At 38.7% G+C, this 20,630-nt stretch overlaps 1 protein-coding gene across 1 annotated transcript; it reads left to right on the top strand.

Moving 5' to 3' along the window:
* The first annotated feature begins 11,092 nt into the window (after positions 1-11,092).
* Positions 11,093-15,279, top strand: LOC115742470 (3-ketoacyl-CoA thiolase 2, peroxisomal-like). Its single transcript, XM_030676764.2, has 14 exons — positions 11,093-11,309; positions 11,608-11,684; positions 11,782-11,866; positions 11,971-12,097; positions 12,391-12,489; positions 12,565-12,632; positions 12,738-12,845; positions 12,938-13,015; positions 13,091-13,223; positions 13,322-13,418; positions 13,611-13,734; positions 13,827-13,935; positions 14,207-14,290; positions 14,917-15,279. The coding sequence occupies exons 1-14, from the start codon at positions 11,205-11,207 to the stop codon at positions 15,024-15,026; spliced, it is 1,404 nt and encodes a 467-aa protein (XP_030532624.1). The 5' UTR covers positions 11,093-11,204; the 3' UTR covers positions 15,027-15,279.
* Positions 15,280-20,630: the final 5,351 nt, after the last annotated feature.

Raw genomic sequence — 20,630 nt, 5'->3', positions numbered from 1 at the left:
GAAGTCACGTTGAGGTTGGGCAGAGAAAACAGAGGAAAAGAAAAATAAGAACTGAAACTGTTAAAGCAGAGACTAACCATGGTTAAACGAGTTAACCCCGAGCACCCCCTCTCCGGTTTAATTTAACCACCCAGTTTTTTTTTTTGTTTTTAACCTTCCGCAACTAACCGCAACTAACTGCCGCTGCCTCTCTCACACCGAACCACATGCTTCTCCCTCTATAATAAAGTCCGGGGGCTCAGTTTCTCTCTCTAGAGATGGCTTTTAAATCCTTCCACGTGGTGGTGAGTCGGTCGATCATGTGCCGAACACTGTCCGGTCGGGGCTCAAGGGCGGTACCACCGCTCCACGTCAGCACGTGACCCAGATTGGTTTTTTTTTTTTTTCTTTCTTCGGGTCGGAACCTAGATTGGGTTCTTAATCATGCTGTAATTGAGCTTATTAGGCTGTTAAGGGCGGACTAAATCAGACGGGCAAGGAGGATTCGGTGTTTGTCCGAGTCAAAACGAGAGTATTTTAGTCATTTATTTGAGTTGATGTTTACAATGAGCAAGAATGTTGTTGAGCCAGTTTGAAATAAGCATGTTCTTACAAACAAACGAGCAATGGAATCTTTTGAAAGTAAAAACTGTTAGAGCGTGGTTTATACTCCCTAAGATAAAAAAGTATGTGGATCTTGCTCAGAAGGACTTTTACGAATTAAGCCCATATTTTTTCGTTTATAGTTTGAGCTTAGATTCATGAATAGTTACTCCTATATATATTCTTTTTGGCTTGTAACTGAGTGATATAACGAAAGATGCGAAATGCTAATTATAGTTAAATCCTCTCCCGAACGTTGTCTCGGTTTAAAAGTGAAACAAGATAAAATATCGTGTTTTGATTTCTCTTTCTCACCTTACATTTTACTTCGATTTGATTATGCGCCGAATCCTAACAAGGACAAAAGAGAACTTTGGTCGAACTTACAATATCATAAAACATCATAAAGCAACTAGAAAACTTAAGGCCGATCCAAGATTAGGGGGAAAATTGTCCAAAAAAAAGTCCTAAATATATTGCACTATTGTCAATTCAATCATAAAACTTTCAATTTTGACAATTGAGTCTTAAAACTTTTTGCCCATCGCCAATTGAGTCCATTCAGCGAAAAGACTGAATTAGCAAAAATGCAATAAGTTCATGACATTTTGGACAATTTTTCCAAGATCAGGTGATCATGAGGAACCCACTTGTCATCGTATCAATGGATTTCACATGGATCCCTATCTGATCGGATTGTGTTCGACTATTTTTGTGCATATGATATAAGAGACGTGTACGTTTTGGATAAAAATTATGGGCCTAAACACTGATCGTTAGTAATTAAGTTTTTGATGGTGGCATCGCTATAGCTATGGGTTTAGTTTTGTAGGAAAAGATAATCGGAATGGGATGAAATGGAATCATTGAGGCGCGATAATACTCTCTTTAAGGATTTATTTGCCCTATAAAGTTACTAATGATTTCCGACAAATATCTTCCATGATACAATAAAGTCTCAAGTGAGAATAATAAATAGCAATTTAGAGAATAATGCTATATTACTTTGAGAAAAAAGAAAAATGGAAGTTGATATTCTTAAATGAACAAGAAACGTTCATGAATTTATAAAGAAAATTTTTAAACAAACACAACCTTTCGAAGATCAGGAAGTCATGTCCGAATAGACACGATCTTCCAAAAACTAAAAAGTTATATCCGAATAGCCAAAACATTCCAAAGGTTGTAAGAGTGCCTAATAATCGTTAGGCAAAGAATAAATTTCTAAAATTAAATAATAATACAAAATAACATAACTTTTTTGCGAAGAGTTGCACTACTTCGCTAGGACTCAACATTATTTCATTATTATTAAATTCAAAATTACAAAATAATAAAAAAATAATTGTAACTCTTTTGTAAACAATCACATTATTTCATTAGGACACAACAGTTATTATTATTATTTTTTAATTATCATTTCAAATTTTAATAAATATTAATTGTCGATTAGTGCCAAACCTAATTCACGTGCGCACTTACATCTTTTCGATGTGGGACAAGACACCTCTTAGTTTATTACCAACACATTTAACTTCGCGTAGGCAGTGAAGCGACCATTCACAAGATAAAATTGCAGTGCTTTTATATGGAGGGATTGTCAGTTTTAGCCTAAGCAAGCGCTTAAATCGGAACCAAAAAGTTGCTCTCGTCCCTAAATCGATACTTACCCTTGATTTCGTCTCTCATGTGACATAACCTCTCGGCGTTTCGTCCCTTGCCTCCTGTTTTCACTCCCTTCGTATCAGACTTTTTCCCTTGTTTAAAAAAGAACGATCAGAATCATGCAATTAATTGCTCAAAGCGCATTACTTGTAATGCAAGCCATTTGGCAGGTCAAGAACATGCAATTTCCCTTGGTTTCTTCATGCCCCTCGATCTACGTACTCTTGTCCTTGCAATGGTCAACCTCTTTCTTTCTAGAATAATTTAGAGACTCGAGACGAAAGGCTTAAATGCGAACCTTCGACTTATGTAAGCGGCCAAGCCCCGGTGTGATTATTAAGTTCAGAGTCTACATCAATTTTGCCCTTAGAAACCGGCGCGAGAAACAGACATCGTAACCTCTTGTCTAGTCCAAGTTTTGATCCGCGTTCGTGAGTTAAGGAGCCATTCGGAAGAGAGTATGAGAGAACCACAGTTATACCCATGACTTAATTGTCCTTTCCTAATGAATTTTCTTTCCCCAAAAAATCGCGCGTAAGGTTATTTTTAATACAATATCTGGCCGTAACAAAGTTCAAAATTTGCTTGTGAATTCTAAGGAATTTGCACTTGTTTATCCATCAATTCGAGTCTTTTTTTTTTCCCTCTGGATCGGGATATTGTAACATGGGTTTATTAAGAGACTAGTGAATGATTCATGAAATAGCACGGATACGTACGTAAAAAGACTATCCTATCCTTTGTCAGATATTTTTCAGAGTATTTCCCTGACTAATTCTTACTTAAAGTATGCTGCAATAGATAGCCATCACACGTTGATGCTCCCCGACATCGCTCAACTAAGGTAATTTGCTTCATGTCATCAACTGATGAAATACTTTGGTCAGTAGTCGGGTCGTCCGCTCCGTACTCGGGAGGAGTAATTTCGGGCTTGCGCATCCGACAAGCTTCTCCGGAAAATGCCACGTAATCCATACTGATAATAATAACAATAATAATAATAATAATAAATTGGAAAAAGTGATTTAAATAGGTGGCTGAGAACTTAATAATGAGGAGAGGAGAATGCGAGATTGGTCAAATTAGAGCGCGTAGGAGAAGACGTGGGACATTTAATTAGGGGGGGCGACCGGAGGAAGTTAAATTCATGCGCCTAATCACCGCCAATCAAGGGCGGAAGACTATGGTTGGGTGGGGCCGCCCGTTTAATCTTTTCTCCGCTTGATTTGCGCTTGCATCTGTGACGGTGGCGTGACGGCTCTGCCTCAAATTTCCTAGAATCTTAATTTTGGTGCATGGAAACGTGGAAATTGTAGAAATGAGTTGTTCGTTCTAAGAGATACGTTCGAAATAATATGATTTCAAATTCACATAAAGGAAGGACTAAATCCGAGTTCTCGCGTTTCTCTTAAGAGAGAATGTCTTTTTTTGAACTTTCATTTATTTATTTTTTATTGTTGACTGGACCCTCGGCAAGTCACGTGGATTTCAAATGTTAATAAAAAAAATGTCACATCAGATTTCCAACCAAGTAGATCGAAGTTGGCACGATCGTTTCGAAACTTTTGGCACGAGAATGAGCGTCATACACAACTTTTGACATTTCCGGTCTCTTTTTCTAATCATTGAGGTTGCGTTTCATCATCCGGATTTCTAGTCCGGATAGGATTGGATAGTATTGAATATGAAATTCGGGGATTTTACCATATCTTATTTAGTGTTTGGCGAATCGCAGTAATAGAGCTGGATATGTTTATATCATATCATATTCATCGTTTGACATTTACAACATATCAATGTAAATGAATATGAAAATATACAAACGAAAACTGTAAGAATATCTCATAATTCACCGCCAAATATGGTAATAGAAAAAAATATAACCATTCATTTTTATGACTACAAAATGTTTTGCCTCTCTTGCTATATTTGTTAAACTTCAACATGAAACACAAATTTACGGAGAAGAAGGAAGTTTAACTCTTTTTCTGCTTTTTTTAGACTTTTGATATAAACAGGAAAGCTAAGAAGGAGAAAACATTTCAACTCTTTCATTGTTTTCATAGAGTTTGATCGTGAACAAAAAGTTACAAAGCAGTCCCGAAACTTCCACATGAACTAAAGATATAGAAGAGAAGGAGATGGAGATGGTAGTTTTTTTTTTTTTTTTTTATATAGAAATTTCATTGCCTCTCATTCTTCGAGAATTAGAAAAATAATTTTCAAGCTTGAATATATTCACTTAAAATCTGGGTTATTCTACTTCATTTTTACTTATTTTTTAATTATAAATCTATTTTTATCATTATTTTGATTCACTTCCATAATTTCTTAATAATTTTTTTCATTAAATAATAAACTATACTATTGTACTTAATATATATATAACACACGCATGCACATACAAACTATGTATTATAAAGAAGAAAAAAATTAAATTACAAATAAGATTTATAATAAATAAAAATGAAAATTACTTTTTTTTCTATTTTGAGTTTTCTTTTTAACATGAGAATTCAAATATACTTTAATATAATTGCTATTTTAATTTATTACGTAAAAAGTTTGTTATTCAGAAAAATAATTTTTATACCATAAACAAAAGAAATCATATCTACCTTTATCTCACCTCTATCATGAGAAAATTATATCCAAACTATATCCCCTTTATATCCCACCATATCCTATCCCGAGCAGGACCAAACACGGGATAGAATAAAATTTATCCTATCATGACTTTTATCCCGACTATCAAACGTAGCCTAAGGATCTTTTTCAATTTACAGAGTATAAATGAATAAACAAAAATTACTCTCCTTCCATACCCATCAAAATCCAATTTTTCTATCGCTACTAGGATTCTTTTCTCTTGAGTCCCCGTCTCCCGATACATGACTCATATCACATCGTATTTAAGAAAATAGCTATCACATTGACAAAATCATAATTCTCTCATCGAAAAAAAAAAACCCGATTGTTTCGCTATCATCCATTGAACGCCTCGAATACGACATCGGCAACCTCTTCAATGACAATCCAAATGACAAAGATTTTCGACCCGGGGCATGTGAAAAATTTTCTCCAAACATTTGTGATTTGCTTAGCGCACATATAATCACTCTTAACATGTTCACTTTTTTTTTTTTGGGTCTAAAACATGTTCAATGAGTTGGCACGAACTTACTAGAAGTCAACCAAAGGGAAGACGAGAAAATGAATTAACCTTTGACGAGGAGAGATCCCATTTTGGCTTACAATGCCTCTAGTGCGAGCGAAGCTGACGGACACTCACCTCCAAACCTTTGACAATGCGACATATCGGCCAATCCTACGCGAAAGCCTACGGGGGAAGCCAAGAAAATTTTCAACCCCAACCACCTCAAAACACACGAAATTAGGTCGTGGCTCCTCGTTGGATTTTGTCAATTTGATCATGATTTGGCCACAAAAAAATCAATGCACTGACGATTGACGGGGGGCTGGGGAGTGGGGGGCACTTTGCTTTGCAAGCGTGATTTGCTAACGTCGACCTAACATAAGCTGCCTAAAGTCGTCGTCATCTCCTAATCAACACGTAATTGACTAACCCCGAGAGGCATTGGATCGGCTAAGATCCCCGATCCACGTCGATAGATCTGATCATGGCGGAGTGGTTGCAGCTTGCGAGCATGGAACCCGCGAAAGGGGGTTTCTATCCACAGCCCGATTTGATCGACAGATGAATCGAGATTAGATCGATCGATATTAAGTGCGATTAATATGGCGAATAACCGGTTCATTTTGTGCGTACGTTAATTAGCTGGTAGTTAGGCTCCGTTTGTTCCACAAATATAATTGACCGACAAATATTTTCACTGTTCGCGAAAAAAATGTTCATTTCCTAATTATTTCAAGTGATGCAAGCAACCATTTTTTAAGAACATGTTTTTCAAATTGTTCGTTTTCTGCGAAACAAACGAAGCATTAGCCGGCCAACTGCACCCGTGAAAATTAATCGTAACTGCTCAATTAGAAGAGACTAATGAACTTTGAGTAAAATCATGCAATTAATTGACCATTATGTCTTTCATTTACCCTTTTTCTTGGTTTTCCTATTTTGGTTGTTGGCAAGTTGATGGATAGGGCTTCATTGATTTTGTTCCCTTCCCTCTCACCATCTCTCGGGCTGATAATACAATCGCCAGTTGTTCATGTTCCCATGTAGCAGCTGTTTCTGCTTTTGCTCATACCCCACTTTGTTTTGGCCAAAATATTTTTATTTTTATTTTTTATTTTTTTCCCACTTGGAAGGAATATGCCACAAGTATTTATTTACGATATTCCAAAAAAATAAAATTTACGAGGATTTTATCATTAAACCGAGAACTTGTCCTAAGCATATTCTTCTCACCTGCTGGATCTGCACATTATTAGGTTCTCCAATGGGCAAATGGCATGTGAGAGGAGGGGGGAATCTGCCCACCTCGGGATCGTGTCGTGGTTCCATGAACTCTCTCACCCAATCATGCCCACATGGGCATTCCGTTCGTGGACTCACATCACTGATTCCGAGATTAAAAGAAATAGATAGAGCTTTAATTGGCGTGATTAGTGTGTAAATTTGGTGGATTTGAGATGAGGACCACCCCCCCATCTAATTATCTAGTTTATCTCATAGTAAGTCAGATGGGATTGGGAATATTCTGATTTCAAGCATATTGGAGTTTGCGAAGAAAGGGGCCATTTAGGCTTATCTCGTTCACAATGAGATGAATTATAAAAAGATGTTAGCCATGTTCAATTTCCGAGGTGAGAAAATCCCCCCAAAATTTCAGGATCCATGGGTCTGATGGAGAATTTCAACGTATGGAGATAGTAAAATCCTTCTTGATTATATAATCATAAATTTCCACCTTTGTCGAGCCGTCTGCGAGCGCTCACCTATCGAATTACTTGCTCAAATCAAGTTCGGCCTTGATGGAATGTCATCCGTTGATTCGAAGAGAGATGAAACCCAGCACAGCCGTTGGTTGTCTGCAGATCGATAATCCAGCAAGAGAATATCATCTGAAATGGAAAGAGAACTCTCCTAGCACATGACAACTCCTGCCTCCACAATTTTTTGGGGGCCAAAAAGACATGATGTTCGTGCTATCACTGAAGGAGGGCAAACTATGCAATCGAGGACGAATCTGCTATGCAATGCATTATCCTGAGTTTTTCAAAAGGGTCCAGTTACATTATACTGTGGACTAATGATTCCATTTCTACCATTATTATGATATTACATATTCTAATCCGATTGGATGCCAGAAAAATAAATGGATTCGGGATTTAATCTGTTTCATTATATAGAGTTCGTCATCGTCTAGGAAACGCATGCTCTGCTTCGCTATTGGCCAAAATTCATCCAAGAGACACCTGTTTGATTTGCTAATCTAGGAATATGGAATCTATTATGGTTCTCTAGCATCAAGAAGTCATTGGTTCTATGCCACTGCCAGTGGATGGATGCGACGCCTCAGGTTTTATTTAACTGATTGGGGCATGGTTTATCCATCCTTAATTGTTTTTTAATTTTTTTTTTTTTTTTTTTTATTTTTTTTTTTTTTTTAATAAAAAGAAAGAATAAAGGTCTACCATTAAATAAGAGGGGAAAATTATATCATGTTTGGGCTAACTTTTGGATATTTGACTCTCGTCTTACCTAGGTCAAAGTTGGCTCTATCAGTGTGCATTTCATCTAGTGGCCGAACTCCATCGATTCTAGGAGACATGACCAGTGGTTCTCGTGCAGCGGAAAACCTATATGTAATTTTCTTCTCTTGGCTAGGGCCTGTTGTTATACCAGAAAAGAGGAAAATAAAACAGAATGATTGTGGCTTTATAAATGCTTACATTGAAAGTTTACCAAATGAAGTGGTAAAAACTTGTTTCCATCAAGAACAGATCTACCGAAGTTATTCTTAAACTGGGCCTGCCAATTAATCAGCTCAAAGGGAGGGCTCAGATTGGGCCGGACATGACCCAGAAATATGACCCAATAGGCCCATTGCCAACTACAATTCCGGGCCCAAGACTTGCCGATTGGGCCGAAGATGAAGAACAAAACTAGCATAAAGAACGAAGTCCAATAGCTGAGCTTTTTTCTTTGGTCAGACAATAGCTGAGCTTCACAAACGAGAATAGGAAGGCAATACAGATAACTGCCTTTTCATTTGCCTGGAGGGCTCCCGTCGTTGGAGCTGTTGGGCCTGGTCCTTGGGCCTACATATGCCCGTCAAAAGGGTGGGTCAGACCGAAAATGACCCGAACCAAATTGAACCATGTAACCTATTTTTTTGGTCAAATTAACTCATTTATATACTATGCGAGTTTAGCGACTTGTACGCAGCCTAACCCGAGAATTTAGATGTGGCAAAATGAATTTAAAACTCATATTTTAACCATATTTAGTGGCTGCGATCTTTGCTCAAATGGGCGCTCTCACAGTGCTCTCACAACGCTCGCTAGATTTGGGCGAGGGCCCAACTCTCACCCAATGGCTGTTAAGGGTAGCTAGCCCTCACCTATAATCAGCGAGGGTCGGCCAACCCTTGTCGGACTTAGAATAAAAAGAAAGAAAGAAAACATAAAAGAAAATAAAAAATTTCAGATTTTTCTAGAAAATTACAAAAATAATTCACGTCATCATTAGTATCGGTTGTGTCACATAGGACAACATAAGTTCATGTCGGTAGCTTTCGGTCAAAACCGATCGAAATGACTAAATTGGAAACATTTAAAGGTTTAGAACTAAATTGATATAAGTACAATATGTTTATGATTTTTTTTTATAATTCTCCCGTATGTTTTATCACGACACATGTATGCTTTTCTATTTCTTTTAAATGCATTTCAATCTTTTGGTTTTTTTTTTTTGTTTTTCTTTTAGTTGCTAAAAAAATATTATTTAGTTAATTTGGTTGACAGACGGTATTCATATAATGATCTTATTTCCTTTTTTGCCTTAACCCTTGGCATAGATCAAAGGTCCACCACCCACTCACCCACCCCCGCCAAACACACACAAACACAAACACAAACACAAACACACACACACACACACACACACACACAAACACAAACACAAACACAAACACACACACACACACACACACACAAACACAAACACAAACACACACACAAAAAAGATCCATTGAGAAAAAAAAAATGATTTTTGCTTTCTAACTGTTTGGGGAATGGAAACTGAATTTTCTTTTGGTTCTCTCAGAAAACAACGTTCATTTTTCAAAGGGCTTAAATTAAGTTAAACGTTTTGGTATGCGTATGGATGTGTTTTAGTAATATGGCTTGTATTGCCAATATTGTATTATATAATAATGGATCAATACGGGTTAAATGGTTTTATAATGTTACGACTTAACATTATAATTAAGAGTAAGATTATCACAGAAAAAAAAAAGGGAAAAATGCACCCCACTACGATACATTTATCTTAAACTCTTTTTTATGACATACAAAATCCAAAACTTGTACTCAAATGACACATTTATCCTCAAATTTGTATTAGAGTGACACATTTTCATCCAATTTTTTGTGACACCAAAAATCTCAAATTTGTAGGCAACGTGGCACATTTACCCTATCACAAGCGTATAAATTTGAGGTTTTTCATGCCACGAAGGAAAGTTTAAAGTAAATATATCACAGCTTGCGTAATTTTAAGGTTTTTGGAGGTTTTTTCCTTGAGAAAAACAAATATGAAATGCACGATATGGTGGTGTGCCTTCATAATTATTTGTGAGTGGGGCTGCTTCAGGAGCCCGGCAAAAGCAGCCGCGTGGGGAAGACGCACGCGCGAACGTGAAGTGCGTTCTTTTTTCCGGTCAAACTTCGCGTTCATTGCAAGAGTCTTATCCACCAAGATTCCCCATGGGCACAGCCCTCTAGTCAATCAAAGTCAACGACTTCCACAGTCGCGAAGCAATTTCCCCCGTGGGAAGTCGACCAAGTAGTTCGATGGGAACGCGATACACGTGATTCCTACTTGTGTAACTCGCCATCACCGATCTATTGAAGAACCGTACATTTTTCCTATTGCCTTGTTGGAATATGACCATTTCCACGTTCATCACTTCTTAGAATGACAAGTCGCTCTGAAAAGCCGGCCACTCCTCGACGCACCACTATGTAATCGTCGCGAGTAGACCCTAGTTCATAATCTTCTGATAAAATTCTCGAAAGATGTGCCTTTTTGAGAATTCAAGCACTAGTATTTTGAAACTTCTTTCAGGTTATCGATCTATGAGCCAGACGCTCGGATCATCCTTAAAATCGCATGAGAGAGGGGACCTATCATGCCGAGACGGGGATTCACTCACGTCTTGCGAGGTGCAACAGGGCAGAGCTTTCATTGCAGGGGCATGAGATTCCCGATCCCAACGCTGCCCGTCTCTACTTCGGGTATGCTCTTGAAGTTGGGGCTTAGGGGCGCTCCGTTAGCCGCGTTATTTTGTGCTACTTAGCAGTTGCAACTTGCGACAACCGAAGGCCATAGAAAATAGGAAAAGTTCCAAAAAAAGGTAGGGGGAAGAGATAGTGCCACTTCGTGCGAAACAGCGCGGTCACTAATAAACACTGACTTTTTTTTTTTTTTTTGGGTCGTAATCAAACATTGACTTGAACCTGTGGAAAACATTCGACCAAAACAAGAAGAAGCCTGGGAAAACGTGAGCGGGATTCGGAGAAACAAAGGATTAGACCTGTGAACCGACGTCGTCCCGATAATAATTTGTTTCTAATTTGGTAGGGCCCATTCCATATTTGGCCTCTGCTCTTCCAGCTACTGCGAAAATACTCGGCAGACTCACCCACGCTCCGCTCGTCCTTTCTACTTCTCCTCCAACTATAAATCATCACCCCCACCACAGCCCACCCATCTCACAACACAGAGAGAGAGAGAGAGAGAGAGAGTTATGGAGAGAGCGCTCGATAGACAGAGAGTCCTGCTCCAACACTTACTGCCCTCTTCTTCATCAGGGTCTTCTTCTTCTCACACCCCACAATCGGCTGGTGTTTCCGTAAGTCCAAAGCTTCGGCCTTTTTCAGTTTTGGATGATCCTCAATTTGGAATTCAGGGTGAAAGCGAAGTGCACGGATGTTCTGAGTAAAGGACACAGTGAATTTTCAAAGAAAATCGGACCCAAATATTGTTCTTGTTCCTTTGTTTCTTTTTTTTTTGGCTGGTGTCAGGGGCTTTTGCGGATTTTGCTATTAGCATGCGTCGAATCATCTGCTAAGCACCTAATGAATCTTCACCGACACGGCTAATTTTTGTGACTCTGCGGTAAACTAATTGTTTGTGAACTCGTCTATCAGGCGTCGGCATGTGCTGCTGGGGACCTCGCAGCTTATCATAGGACGGCAAGTTTTGGTGATGATGTGGTGATCGTGGCGTAAGTCGGATTGATTTGTAAAGCGAGAAAAAAAGTCGCCATTCTTTTGCAAACCGAAGTTTCTTACCGTATTCTGCGAATGTATTTTCTATTTCAGCGCGTATCGCACGGCCATTTGCAAGTCCAAGCGTGGGGGTTTCAAGGACACTCTTCCAGAGGATCTGCTCGCCCCTGTTCTGAGGGTAAGGACTCACAGTGAAAATGTCAAAGATGAGTTTTACTTGAGATGGTGAATCTCTTTGATGCATGTATGGCTACTAGCTTGCATTTATGTCTATATTCACAGGCATTGGTGGAAAGGACCAACTTGAATCCTGCGGAAGTCGGGGATATAGTTGTTGGCACGGTCTTAGCTCCTGGCTCGCAAAGGGGAATTGAGTGCAGGATGGCAGCATTCTATGCCGGTTTCCCTGGTATAATTTTACTTCACATTGATCAGTTGCTGTTTTTCTATAACCATACAGTGAATAGATCAAGGTAGTTTACTTTAAGCCATACACTAGTACGAATCTATCATTCAGAATTGACTGGTTTTACTGCTTGCTACCATGAATTCGTTTGACATCTGTACATGGAACTTTACAAGCTCGATGATGATGTGAAGATAGATTCTCTGATTTAGTTGTTTTGACTATGCGAATCAAAACTCCTTTAAGATTTAAATTGGCCAATGCTTATGCTTAATCTGCTACATTGCTTGTACCAGAAACTGTCCCACTCCGAACTGTCAACAGGCAATGCTCCTCTGGCCTTCAGGCGGTTGCTGATGTTGCTGCTTCCATTAAAGCTGGTTTTTATGACATTGGTTAGTGTGGCACTGGAAATGAACGCCTTCCTTTAGCCTTCCTTTTTGCCTTCAATAATCACTTTCTCTATTCAGGAATTGGGGCTGGATTGGAGTCGATGACTGCCGACCAAATTCGCGTAGTGCCTAAAGTCAACCCAAGAGTATGTCCAACTTTTAAATATAGGAAATTTGAGAGGGAAAGCAAAAGATAGTATATTTTTTACTCAGAAAAATGAATTGTTAGGCTGAATATCACTAAAAAACAGGTACACAGCTTTGCACAAGCGCGGGATTGTCTTCTTCCAATGGGCATCACTTCTGAAAATGTGGCCCAGCGTTTTGGTGTGACCAGACAAGAGCAAGACGAGGCTGCTGTAAGTGTTGTAAATAGTTGAAGATGTTCTATTGTTTTCTGATTCAACAATCTGGTATATGTTATTGAAATCTTTGTAATTTTCTGGAAAAGGTTGAATCTCATAGGCGAGCTTATGCTGCCACGCAATCGGGGAAATTCAAAGACGAGATTATTCCTGTATCCACCAAGGTATATATACAGTCACTATTGCAATTTGACTTGAACTGCTGCTACAATGACCTAACTGTTGACTTCTATTCAAAGATTGTTGATCCAAAAACTGGAGAGGAGAAGCCAGTCGTGATTTCCATTGATGACGGTATCCGACCAAACACGAATATGAATGACTTAGCAAAGCTGAAGCCTGCCTTTAAAAAGGATGGAGCAACGACAGCTGGTATCTAGCAACTAGTCCTGCTTTCTAAATTCATGTTGTTGCAGTAATTATATTTTTTTTGGCTCCTTGATGAGCTTATGATTTTCGAATGCTGTCAGGGAATGCTAGTCAAGTGAGTGATGGAGCTGGGGCTGTACTGCTAATGAAGAGAAGTTTGGCTGTGCAGAAGGGGTTGCCCATTCTAGGTGTTTTCAGGTGGGAAATCACCTTATTTGCAAATTCAGTGTTAGAAAGTGCAATTTTACATGTAACCTGTAGTTCGAGTTTTGATGGGCAACCGCTCTTGTCTATGGCGAGAAGGCCACTTTATATTGCTAGATAGACACTTTTCTTATCTTACATGCTGCCTCTTCTCTGACTGGAATCTGTCTGTGCACTTACTTTTAGGAGTTTTGCAGCTGTTGGTGTGGATCCTGCTGTCATGGGAATTGGTCCTGCTGTTGCCATTCCCGCTGCAGTAAAGTCTGCAGGGCTTGCGCTCGATGATATCGACCTTCTTGAAATAAATGAGGTAGAGACCGTCTGATATCATCTTCAATTCTGCAGTGCAAATGCAAGTTCGGGTCTGTAATAGGTTTCTGCTGTATGGCTGTTATTTTTCAGGCATTTGCATCTCAGTACGTGTATTGTCGTAAAAAACTGGGGCTTGATCCAGAAACAGTCAATGTCAACGGCGGCGCCATAGCTATTGGGCATCCTTTGGGTGCTACAGGTAACTCGCAATGAGAAGAAGGCACCACAATGACTTCTTGAAGCCGTGAAAAGATTTCCCCTATTTTCTTCTTATGATCGTGTCTTATATTTTGGAATCAACGGCTGTCAATTAAATCTAGTATAAGATGAGTTGAGATCTTACGCGTACATATCTGCTCCGAAGTTTCGTATGAATGATTCATGCAGGTTAGAAGATCTAGGTAATGTCACTGGAAGTATTTATTCTATAATGTCTATGTGCATAAGATATGGACATTCTTCTGCCTCAGGTGCACGATGTGTAGCAACTCTGTTGAATGAGATGAAGCGTCGGGGAAGAGACTGCCGCTTTGGAGTAATATCAATGTGCATAGGTTTGTATTCTTCTTTGTGCCTCCTTCTCTTTGCCAAGGATTCGGTAACTTCTTTAGTTTTCAAATAGCCTGTGTCAATAAAATAAATGAATAAGTACAGTGGACCTTTGCGGAAGAATATGTGCGTTTCTTCATACTTTAATCTCAAGAGTCCAAAGAATCCTTTTTGGACAAGAGGGAAATTTAGCTCGCCATCCATTCTTTGAGAACATTAACGTTTAGATCATCTGACAGTATTTCGAGATTGAGATTGTCACGTGATGCATGTTTACCTTCTTCCTGATCCTCTTATCAGACTTGAAGAACCACTTGGTCATCTGGGTACTTACATGGTTATATCCTGCTGTTAGGGCTAAAGGACTACTAACCACGGAATTGTTTCTCACATATTTAGCCTTAATCTGCATCGGGGTTTAATCAGATTGGTCAGATTAATCAGGATTATCACGAGCATCTCATCTGGGAAACCCTTTTGTGATAAGTTTCTACTCATTGTCTGGGAATACGCTCCTGTGGTGCGGTTAGGGTAATTTCTGGCACATGCCATAACATATTGCCAAAAAAACGACACCCCGTATTAGATTATTTCAATCAACTAAGCACTTTCGTAATTATGGTCAATGCAGGTTCAGGTATGGGTGCAGCGGCAGTTTTTGAGAGAGGGGACTGTGCCGACGAACTATCCAATGCTCGAACTGTCAAGATTAACGGCCTCCTGTCTAGGGATGCTCAGTAGATGCGGGGGGTTTATCATCTATATGATTTTGAGATTGGTGAGCAGTCAGTCTTTTCAATTTCAAATGGCAATAAGGCCCCAATATATGGCGCGATTCTAGATCTGCGTGCCGCACTTGGGCCATAAATGTACATCTGATTGGCTAGTAATTATTCAACGTCATCCCCCAGGCTGTTGCTATCAACTTTGATATCGGCTGCATGAAATGTAATGTTCTCGGGCACTTAACGCATCTACCGAGTCTACTTTCATAGTGTCGCGGCCTAAAAATCGATTTCTAGGCTAATGGATTATCGGGTTAATTATTTAACTAACCTAACTCGGACTCTCCCAAGTCCATACCAAATCGCAACTTAACATGTAAAGATATTTGAATTGGAGTCGCCACTAATCATTTTTTGTAGGTCGATTAGAAATCTAAGTAAATTAGCGGGAGAACTAAATTACTTCTACGAACCAGAGATTCTAAGTCCGGGGACTTGATTACGCTAGATTACTCTAACGCCCTTTCGGTACCATTTTATTTCATGAAAATTTTTTGTCGGGCAACATTAATTGATTTTAACCTAAGTCACTAACAAAGGTTATCATGCAATTGCACAATCAATTAATTGAACATCCAGAAGTCAAGGTAATTGCGTAAAGCATACGCCAAGACAAATTGTTCTCACTTTTGAGTTTTTGCTTTTTAATGGGATAAAGACTAACTTATATGCAATGCATGAATTTAATCTAAGATGCAAATGAATTAAATTAAATGCAAGGAAATCCTAAGCATGCACATGAAATTAATTTAACTACATGACTAACCTAGATGACATGCAATTAAATGAAACTAATGCAGAAATGATGTTACGGTCTAATTAAAATGACTACATGACTTACGAATTAATTGAAGACCTAAACATGCAAATTCTATATGATCTAAACCTAGCATGCAAATGACATGGCAGGCTTGTTTTATTTTTCTGTATTTTCGGATTAATGAACAACCCTAACTAAAAATATGCCTAAAGACAATTATCTTTCATATTTTAAGGTTCAGGGTTGCCTAATCCCTAACATATTAAAGATAAATTATTTTAGACATGAAAATCAATGCTAATATGCATATTCTATCCTAGAATGCAAATCTAGATTAACTCATTCTAAAACGTGCAAATATCTACATGATTTTAATTTAAGGATGCAATTTTATCTAAAAATGCAATGCAATATCTTTTAGAATTTTAAATATCACGCAAGAGAATATTCATTCTAAAGATATTATGCCAATCAAATCAATCGAGAAAGTGGATATCTCAACCGATTTTTGAAAACATTTCGCAAATATCTGAATCCAATCTTTAATCCTTAATCTTACGGTTAACGATTGCATTCAAATCCTTGCTCGTGGCAAGTTGCGGATTAGGAAAAGATTCCTAATCAACCTATATTTTTAAGCAAAGGATATCCACTTTTATGCAATATGCTCAATACGTAATATATATTTAAAAATATGCAGAATTTTTCAAATAAGACAATCAAGTATTCTAATTAAAAAAATAAAACAAATAAGAATTTTTACCTTATCAGAAGATTGAACCGATATCGGCTCGATCTTGCGGATCGATGGATTGGCTTGATGGAACTTGGTGCGAGATTGGACAAGGGTTAACTCGGCTACGGACGGTGGTTCTCGATGAATTGTCTTGCGTTTATGGTGATGGCGAAGACCGTACGTGTGCTTGAGGAAGGACTCACCAGAATTGACAGTATTGTAGAACTCCGGAATCCACCGCTAGCAAAGAGGATCTGACGCCTTTGGTGAGGTCACTTGCTTGTCGCTAGTGCTGCGCCAATGATGGACAACGGTGCGACATGGTGATCTTCGCAACAACGAACCGTCGGGGATAAGTAACGCGGCCACCGTAATGGCGAAGGGGAAACAACTTCGACGATGGGGAGACCTGCCTCTCTATTTTTCACTGAGTTTTCCTCACAATTATTGTGAAGCCCTCTCCATTTTTCTCTCCTGCACGAAGACCCCTTTCTTTTTTCTTTTTTTTTAACGAAGCCTCCCTCTGACTTTTTGCACCATTCCCTGAACGAAGACCCCTTCTATCTCTCCTGTGATTTTTCTGCCCCCTCCTCTCTTCTCACTTTTTTTCACACTGAACGAAGCCTCTCACCTTTTCCTACCTTCTCACTTAGTTTTGCACCTAAGATTCCCTTTCGGCTTCCATCTAAAAGTAAAGTTAAAATTAGGTTAACTGAAGATCATCAAAATTCTAGACGACGAAGAATCTTGTCGAAGGAGCAGATTTCGGACTGTTGAATGTTTCATGTGGCCCACGTCTAGTCTCTGTTTTAGGAGCTGCTGCTGTTGATTTAGGTGGTGTTGGTGCATGGAGCTGTCTGTTCTACATTGAGTTGGTTCTTATACAACAACTTCTGTGACTTTTAAGGCATGTGCCGCCCCGGCCGAATAGGTCAGGGAACAGATTTGGAATAGAAGCGATAAACAAAAAAAATTTTACTTCCTCGAATAGAATTAGAAAAAAATCATTTCTGCTTAGAAATGAACAAAATTGTTGCCAAATAGGCTCTTCATGACCGGGCGGTCTGAGAAAACAAGTTAGGTCTGCCCGAGCCCGCCTAATCATCACCTCTACTGCTGCTGTTCGACTTCGGTCAGACAAAAATTTATCATATAAAGATTAAGTTTTCCCTCTTCCATCAAGAGAATAAGCGAAACCCAATCTCATCGTGGCCATTTTGAGTCGAGCCTTTGGTTCTTTTCGTAGAGAAATATATTGCGTTTATTCCAAGTCAACCGAAGAATGTGCTGACTCCAAGCTCACGCCTCACAAGTGCACGAGAGACCCACTTGGAAATCAATCTCCTAAAGGAAAGAGTGATTCGGATTATACTTTAAAGTATATAATGTGATCAAGCTTTTATGTGGAAAAAATACAAAAAATAATCCTGCATTGGCCCGAATTCAGTGTTAAATATTTGAATTGGATCAATTTAGTCATAAACATTTTCATGTTTTCCCGATTTTTTCCGGAAAATTGCTGACATGGACGTTGGTCATTCTACGTGGTACGGTTGGGCGATGTGGACATTTTAATATTTCTTTAATCTTATGTTCTATTTTCTTCCTTGACATGTTCGGTTGAAGGAAAAAAAATGTCAACATCGCGCCAAACGTGCCACGTAAAACGGCCGGCGTTCACATCAGCAATTTCTAGCCAAAATTAGTTGGATCGACACAATTAGCAAAACATGAAAAATTTTAAGACTAAATTGGTTCAATTGATAGATTTATGACTGAATTGACGTCAATACAGTAGGTTTTAAGACTTTTTTAGTACTTTCCTCAATTTTTGCCAAAGAAAATGGCATGACGGACTATCGATCGACTTTTAGATTAGCGGATTGTATTCAACACCAAATCGGATTAAGCTTCTTTTTTCTGTCTGTCGAGGACAAAAGTTCTCCTCTTCTTTCAAACTAACCCCGTAAAACGTCAATTTTAGAATGAATTTTTCTTCTTGCCTAGTTTTTTTATTAACTTCGTTCTTGATTTCTTCTTCGTGGTGTGAGGCAAAAGTCGTTCAACCATCTTTCTAATTCTCTCTGTGGTCGAACAAATCATACTGCAGTCGCGACCAACATGCTTCCTCAAGAAGAACCTCAAAAGGCAATATTTGTTTTTGTCTGTGTTGGATGTTGAAAATAGGGGTGATCGTCGATCCCATCCCATCTAGGAATTGGGAATCAGACCGGATGATCTTGGGACTTGACCGATCAGTCCGTTTCGATTCCGGAGAGATCTAATGGAATTAGTGGAATATTAGAAGGGGCGAGCAACACAAAATTTAATTTTAATATATTTATCAAAATTTTGTTCACATTTAAGATATAAAAAAAAGTAAAAACTAATTGGTCCGGTCCGCGCAATATGGTTCCCCTCATAACCGGAATCCGAATCGAAAATTATCGATTTCAATTTTATGGAATCGGGGAACCGGACCAAAGTTTGGTCCAATTAGGGTGGCTCCCGATTCGGTCTGTTCGTCTTGCTCATCCCTAATTGAGACTTACTATCTGTAGCAGACACCCAACATCCACTAGAAACTCAAGCTCGAACTCGGTCGATGCTGGCTTCTCGAATTCTCACTCACACTGATCGAGTCCGGAGTAAACTCGAGCTCGATTTGGTCAACAACATAGCACGCAAATTCTGCTTTCAACCCAAATTCGGTTCCTCTTTTAAGTACGATACAGTCTCTGACGAAGAGGTTACCATGCCGTACTGTAAAATCTACATCGCAAGTGCGGATTCAACTGCTCCTTTGAGCTCGCGGGTCAGATCCATCGAATCTTTTCAAGCTCCGACCTTGATGCGATTGTAAACACTCGAGTCGCCGGAGCTCGAGAGTGGCCGAGTCGGGTTCGAGGTAGTTCGCAAAGTACGGTGTTTGAGGTTTTAGAGGCATGATCAAGCGTGGCGTCAGATTGGCTTGCGGGTTGGGAAGAAGCAAATGCCAAAGAATGCAGGCTGCGTATGCAGATTGGACCCAGAGCGAGAGGAGGGGACCCTTTCTAGATGCTCTCATTAGAGGTTGGCTTGTGCGTCCAAGCTGGCATGCTCGTGTCATATTTATCCTCAATTAATTTTCATATCAAACAAAATTTCAAATCAACACACTCGAGATTGGTCTACCAAAGTATTAGGACAAAATCAGGGCAAATATAATACGGGCTTACCGGTTTGAGATCGTTGATGACATGAAAAAGTTTAGAATGTGTCACGAGCGTACTGGTTTGATGATTTTGTGATATGAAAATTAGTTTTAGATATTGAAAAAATTTCAAATATGTATCCGAAGTGCTCTCATTTTCTTAAATATGAGCATAAAGTTGATCTTTTTCAAATAAGGGCATGAAGTGATTATGTCAATCTAAAAAAGGGCTTGCCTCACAGGCTAGTCAATGGCATTATATTCTTTTATTTTTCTTTCCAAAATTTTTTGATGAAAAATACAAACTCAAAAAAGGAAACAAGAAAGCTAAAACTAACAAAAAAAGCACAAAAAGAAAAAAAATCTATAGTAGGAGTTGTCCTCCGCCTGTGGTCACCACCCCATCGCCAATTGGGCATTAGCAATAGCCAGCAACCCTAGTCGACTAGGGGCAAGGCCCTGTCGTTCGTTTTTTTTTTTTCAATTTTTTTTAATTTGCAATTTAATTTAACCACAAATTTAGGTTAAAATTGTCTTTAGAGGAAAATGTCCTTGATCGGTTGGAATATTTAGCATGTCGGCGATACCAGACTCTTATTCGAAACACGTATGGTCACTCATACCCTTATTCGAGAAAATTATAACATTTCGGGTTCTTATTTACAACAAGGTCTACTTATTGCCCTTATTCGAGAAAATTTAAGGACTTAAGGTATTTATTTGAAATAAAGTCCTCTTCATATCTTTATTAAAAAAAATGAGAACATTTCAGATTCTTATTTGAAATTTTTTATAATAATAATTTTAAATTTTTGGTGCTATTAATTCGAGATTAAATTAGTAATCTATAAAAAAAAAAAAAATTGAAATA

The sequence above is a fragment of the Rhodamnia argentea genome, chromosome 7 (assembly GCF_020921035.1).
Source record: "Rhodamnia argentea isolate NSW1041297 chromosome 7, ASM2092103v1, whole genome shotgun sequence".
Lineage (NCBI taxonomy): Eukaryota > Viridiplantae > Streptophyta > Magnoliopsida > Myrtales > Myrtaceae > Rhodamnia > Rhodamnia argentea.
The sequence above is the reverse complement of the archived record's forward strand: the minus strand, read 5'-3'. Positions and strand labels throughout refer to the sequence as shown.